At 35.9% G+C, this 6,000-nt stretch overlaps 1 protein-coding gene across 50 annotated transcripts in view; it reads right to left on the bottom strand.

The window, feature by feature from the left end:
- Nucleotides 1-399: 399 nt before the first annotated feature.
- The window catches only part of MAP2 (microtubule associated protein 2), a 308,386-nt gene continuing 302,785 nt past the window's right edge, over nt 400-6,000 (bottom strand). For all 50 annotated transcript variants that reach the window (XM_024243393.3, XM_054549726.2, XM_063713018.1 and 47 more), the window contains 2 exons: nt 4,543-4,655; nt 400-4,323 (listed from right to left, as the gene is read on the bottom strand). In XM_024243393.3, the coding sequence (XP_024099161.1) occupies nt 4,108-4,323; nt 4,543-4,655 (329 nt within the window). In that variant the 3' untranslated portion in view covers nt 400-4,107. The remainder of the gene's footprint in view (nt 4,324-4,542; nt 4,656-6,000) is intronic.

Below are 6,000 nucleotides of genomic sequence, written 5' to 3'. Positions count from 1 at the left end.
GATTCCTGATGACATCGTTTGAGGGCCTGGATCCAGCCATGCCTGAGGCAGATACACCTGAGTAGTCAGTTACTTGAGCCTACAAATTCACCTTTACGTTTAAGCCCGTTTAATTAGAATTTTTGTCACTTGCGAAAGATAGCATCCTGCTAATACAGTAGTGATAAAAATAAATTTCCTTATTAATTGAGCTAATATAAAATCATTTAGTATAGAGCCTGACACATAATAGAAACTCAACCATAATAATAGCCTTGTTTTCACAATTTTTCTTTGGTTGTATTACACACACGCACACACACACGCACTATATCACTATATATATATGTATATATATGTATATATATAATTTTTTTTCAGAGGAGAAGCAATTAAACAGTCTGAAACCAAAACTAGCAGTTAGGTGACAAGCAATTTTATTTTGCAAAACAATCACTATACAGCAACAAATACATTTGCAAATTTGATTGAAAAACATGAACTAACTACAACCAGCCATTGAAGAAATGCCTTTCTATGGTAACAGGCTCTAGAATTATCAGAAGAAACCCCCCACAGATTTGTAACAGTGTGTTGGAACCTCGGAATCCCAGCATACAGAGTATACTTTTTGTTGATTTTTTTTTCTTTTTGCTAAAGTTGAAGTAGATTTTTATGACTGACATTTTATTTTCTGAGTTTGAAAATAAGCTTTTTCCTGCAGAGGGTCTTGGCCTTCACCTACACACCCAAGCTAAAAATCCTAGGTGTAAAAAAAACTCAAAACATCAATGCTTATTTTAGCACGTCAATCTTTGAAGGAATGCTTAAAATTTCCTTACCAAGCCATGAATGTACTTTATCTCTGGTATTTAGACCATGAGTAGTTTATTTTCCTTATTGTGGCTTGAAAAATAGAAGAAACCTGTAATTGCAGCTATGTCAAAATCAACCATATTCAGATTATTTCTTTAATAAAATACTGATGTAATGTTATATATTGGCTGATTATTCAACGCTTGCTGTATTACTGTAGGGGTGTGTGTGTGTGTGTGTGTGTGTGTGTGTGTGGAGAAGGTTACTACAATCAGTACATTCTTCCATTTAATGGCATTCTCTCTTCAGCCTTCTTCAGCCATACCTAGCTGGTGTTACACAGGTGTCATACTTATAGGTGGGATGTCAGCCCATCACGCTGCTGGAACTCAGCAGGTGAATCCAGAGAGAGTTGGTTCCTAAATGAACGTGGCCTTTGAAACTCATCATGAACTCGGGTCTTTCCTGCATCGTTATGAGGTATCCAATTTCTGGTTGCAAGTGACCCAGAGGGTGAGTTCACTGGAGAAGTTGGCCTTTTAACTCTTGACAGCTCTGGATTACTTACGTATTCTTATACAGGTTCTCAAAGGCTAAAGCCAGAGAGAAACTGGCATAGTAGATCTAGAATTGATACCACGAAGATTTCATTCCTAGATCAGCGTATGTGTGTCCCCACAAGAGTGGTGCTCAAAAAGCTTAATTTGAGTCGTTATCTTGAGAGTGAAGGCAAGATAGGTTCTACCCCTTAACCCCACAAGAAGACATTTAACCTGTGTGTTTCTCTCTTTTACTGGTACAAATGATCAGTTCCTTTCTGTTAACTTTAATAAAGAATTGTATTTCCATACAAAGCAAGAACATTTATTCATTATAATTTTGTTGTGATTAGAAATAAACATTTGTTTTAATGACAAATCTAGTAGTTTGGTGCCTTGTATAATCTTTATTTTTGACATGTATTTGTAATAAACTGACTTTTAGTATGTAGAATGTTTACCTAGTGTTAACTTATATAAAAACTTTAAAGAATGTTGAGAAAAATACTTATTTCACAGGTTAAAACTTTTCTAATGAGCTGTTAACTCTTTCTAGAGAAATTTAATCACTATTTAAGACTATCAAAACATGTAATAAAATACCCTAAGTCTCCACACACCTTTCTTCTATTTTCTGGTGCACTTCAAGGGAAGCTGATGAATAAATTGCCCAGATTGGTCAAATCAAACCTCACAGCAATTAATAAGCAGAAAATAGATATAATGATCCTAACGTTTCTAAGGTTTTGACTGTCATATAAAATAACTGATTTATAAATGGTTTAAGACATGTTTGCCTGTGTAAAATCTCTTAGCTGAGAATGAGTGGTGTCGGTTTGCTCCTAGGGTTTCTTGTACGGCAGTTACACCGGTTGCCATATCCACTGGGTCACCAAATAGCACCTGTGTCTCTGCCTTTGCATCCCTTGGCTTTTCTCTTGGATGTTCCTATACTCCCCCATTGCCTCAGTCCATCCTCCTCATTTCCTCCTTTATATTCAGGAACTGATTTGGCTCAAAAAGATCATACGCCTAGTGGACCATTTGATTTTAATGGTTCAGATCCAACCTACCAGCCCTGAGCAAGAAAAAGAACAGATAAAATTCTAAAAAGTGTCCATCTAGCCTGGTAGCTCTTTGCCTTAATCAGGCCATTGACTATTTCATTCCTTATTTGTAAGTCTAAGATGAATGATTTGTGAGAGGAATTAATTGATTTGTGAGTTCTAGACTGTATATATAGTCAGAACAGTATTATCTACTGATAAATAATACTAGATCACACTGTGTTACTTTACAGAGTGCAATGTTGGAGTCTTGGAAAAAAACTGATTTAGATATCTGTGTCTCAAGTGTTTTATAGCTATAGCTTCCCAAAGTATTGTATTTTTTCTTTCTGATCAGGGGATCTTTACTTTGGGTAAGAAAGACAAACATCTTCTATTAGAGAATTTAATAAACAGATACTATTTGGAAAAATGAGAAAACATGTTTCAAACTATTATAGTTAGTTTCAACTTTCAACTTTAGCAAATGGAAAAAAAAAGAAAAATAAAGAAAAAATCTTAAGTCGGTTTCGTGAATAATAATAGGAATAAACCCCAAACTATCCTGTGATTAAAAATGAGATAAATCCATAATCTTAAACCAACAATCTGTAAACCCTTTCATGTATAACTGGACCCACCCCCACAAACTCCATGTTGGTGAAAGCAAAGAAAAATAATTTTTTTTCTAGCATCACGGGAGAGACTTGTATCTGGCACTAAAACAGGGTTACGGCTTTGAGTTGTTACAGAAAGCAACTTCATGCTAAAATTTTTTGTCTTTTTTAATGTATTTTTTTAAATAGGGAGAGAACCCTGCTAACATCTACTTTCACATACCTAAAATTGCAACACCAAAGGGTGCAGGAGACACAGATACTGTGAATAAAGAAGTATAATATTCAAGTATATGAGGAAGTATCACAAATGGCCACAGAGAAATATATATATATTTATATCTATAATACTGTATCAAACAGATGGAAAGGGGGTGTGAAACTGGTAGTGTGGACACAAATCTAGCTGATCAACTGACATTCTAATCAGACATGAGTCCATCCTAATGAAAGTGCATCATTCCTAAGGGATGCACTTTTACACCACTTCCTCAACCACAGCTCAAATGCTTTGCAACTATTTTTTAATTAGTTAAATAATTTATTGGATTGACATACTCTGATATAATTATCCAGGTCCCAAATGTTAATAACTTAATTGAATCTTTCTTCCCATTTATACAAAATAACACTTTAAAAAAACTTATTTCTTACATGCTCTTCCCTTCCTACAATCAGACTCCTTGGTTTAATTTAACCTGAAATAAGTTACAATGGGCAGTTTTTATCTTCTCACTCAGAAACAGAATAGTGAAATGAGCAGCTTGGATTTTAACAAGGCCTTCAGAATGTAGTGGATAGCCTTCAGGCACATGAAAGGTAAAAATGCAATTTTTAAAATAATAATACTCCATGCAAAACAGAGCAGAGCAAAAATAATTGTCCAATTGAACCCATGTAAAGCCAGTGTCTTCCTGTTGCAAATGGAAATCAGGTCAATTTCTGCATGTACTATTCATTTTTTAAATATAAAATTGTAACAATTACTACAGTTTGGGGATGAGATTATTTATTTTATGGTTTATAAAGAATGAATATAACACCTGCTCAGAGCCCACTCCTGCCAAGAGCTCATGCCTAAATATTATTTCAATGCTAAATGAGAAATATTCACAAGCCCTGCTTAGCGAGTGCAGCAGTGACATCCTCAGCCAAAGTGGCAAGCTGAGGAGATTCGAGCAGGTTGATGCTTCCAGACGAAGAGACATTGCTGAGTCGTCGGGGTGATGCCACGCTGGATCTGCCTGGGGACTGTGTAATGATCTCAGCCCCATGGTCCACACGGGCTTTAGCATGCTCTCTGAAGTTCAACTTTTGGCTGTCAATCTGTTTAAGACAAGCATCAGTCCTTGTTAACTCATGCATCTTAACTGGTCCCTACCTCTTTCTCCATCTCCCAGGGCTGACATTAATGACTTCTATTCACCTCTGTTATCCCCACTTCTTATTTGTCCAGGTCTACAATCTGGGACCTATTTTGATGAAGAGTATTTCAGAAGAATTTTTTTAAAAAAGACAAGATTGGCTCATAACCTTGTTTCTTACCTTGACATTACCACCTCCAGGTACATGATGAGCATTATCAAGAGAACCGACTTTAGCTTGGGCCTTTTCTTTGAAATCTAGTTTTACACTTTCAATTTTCACACGTCCACCACCTATGAGGGAAGAAATACCTTGATATAACTATATCTTGCATTTGTGGTAACTATTTCCCAAAAATGACTGCAGTAGACAGACTATTGCAAACCACAAATTTATTAACTTTACCATCCCTCCAACCATATATGTAAAAGGATTCTTTTAGAATTTCTAGCCCATATCATTTCCTCATATGATCCAAACCATAACACCCTTCTTATACCATTATATGGATTGCTTCACATATTAATACCTTTCTCCTTTACCCATGTCTAACCTAAGAAATCAGAGGAGCTTTTCTTTTTGGTATAACAAGAACTCTAAAAATTAGCAAAATGAAAATATCTTATTTGAATCCTTTCTAAAAGTTGGAACATTTAGTCTCTTATTTCTAAGGGACCAAATTAAATTTAAATGAAACTCTTCTTTATATTCCAGGTAACAGGTTACTTATCCAAAGAAGATTTAGGCTGGAAGTGGTGCACATGTGGGCAATATATTCATTTATAAATGTTCAACATTGAAAGCTTCACTGATGAAATGAGTCAGGAGCTAAGTTGTTTATGACCAGTATGCTTTAAAAGCCTCCCATTTCATATATGGAGTGACAGATCATCATCTCTTTCTTGTACGGATGCCATAGGACCAATTTGACGCTGACCTTGATCTGATAATATTGAGACAGAGTTTTGACCATGCCATTTTCCCTAATGCTAACCAGTCTAGAACTCTGATCTGCTGATTATAACAGTGCCATGCTGCACTCTTCAGTGTAGTCTTCCCCATCTCTACATGTCTTTCTCAAGCTCTCAAATATGGAAAGTTCTTCTATACTGGGTAAGTTATTCGTTGTCCTTGAGCCTGTCCTTGACCATTTCTGAGTGTCTGCTGATGTGTTTGATCTAGATAAAAAGTGAAATTGGACTCCTTATTTGCTCATCTCCACCTAAGAGATTTGCTTTCACTTTAGCAGCAACTTGGTTTTGAGCACATGCGTTCTTCTGGAAAGCCAGCGGTAACGTAGGTCTCACTTGTTGATTGTGATGTATCTTACAGACTACATATTTCAAAGCTGCTCCAATAAACATGTTGAGTACATAAAGTGCATCTTGCTTGGGAGTTTGATTTTGAAAAAATGCCTGATGGACCGTATGGAAATATGAAAGAGATTTTGCAATTTTGGATTCTTGTTGCTCATGTATCTCTGTAGACGAAAGAGGAAGGGTTGTTAAGGCTTCACAGGTCTCTTCAGCCATGAGGTATTTTTTTCATGCAATATCTAGACATCTATGTTAATACCCAACTGCCTGGCCAGGGGCCTCTTGAAATTATATTACATAATTAGATTACATTTTGGAGAAA

Source organism: Pongo abelii, chromosome 11 (assembly GCF_028885655.2).
Source record: "Pongo abelii isolate AG06213 chromosome 11, NHGRI_mPonAbe1-v2.0_pri, whole genome shotgun sequence".
Lineage (NCBI taxonomy): Eukaryota > Metazoa > Chordata > Mammalia > Primates > Hominidae > Pongo > Pongo abelii.
Note: the sequence above shows the minus strand (reverse complement) of the source record. Positions and strands in the feature narration are given on the sequence as shown.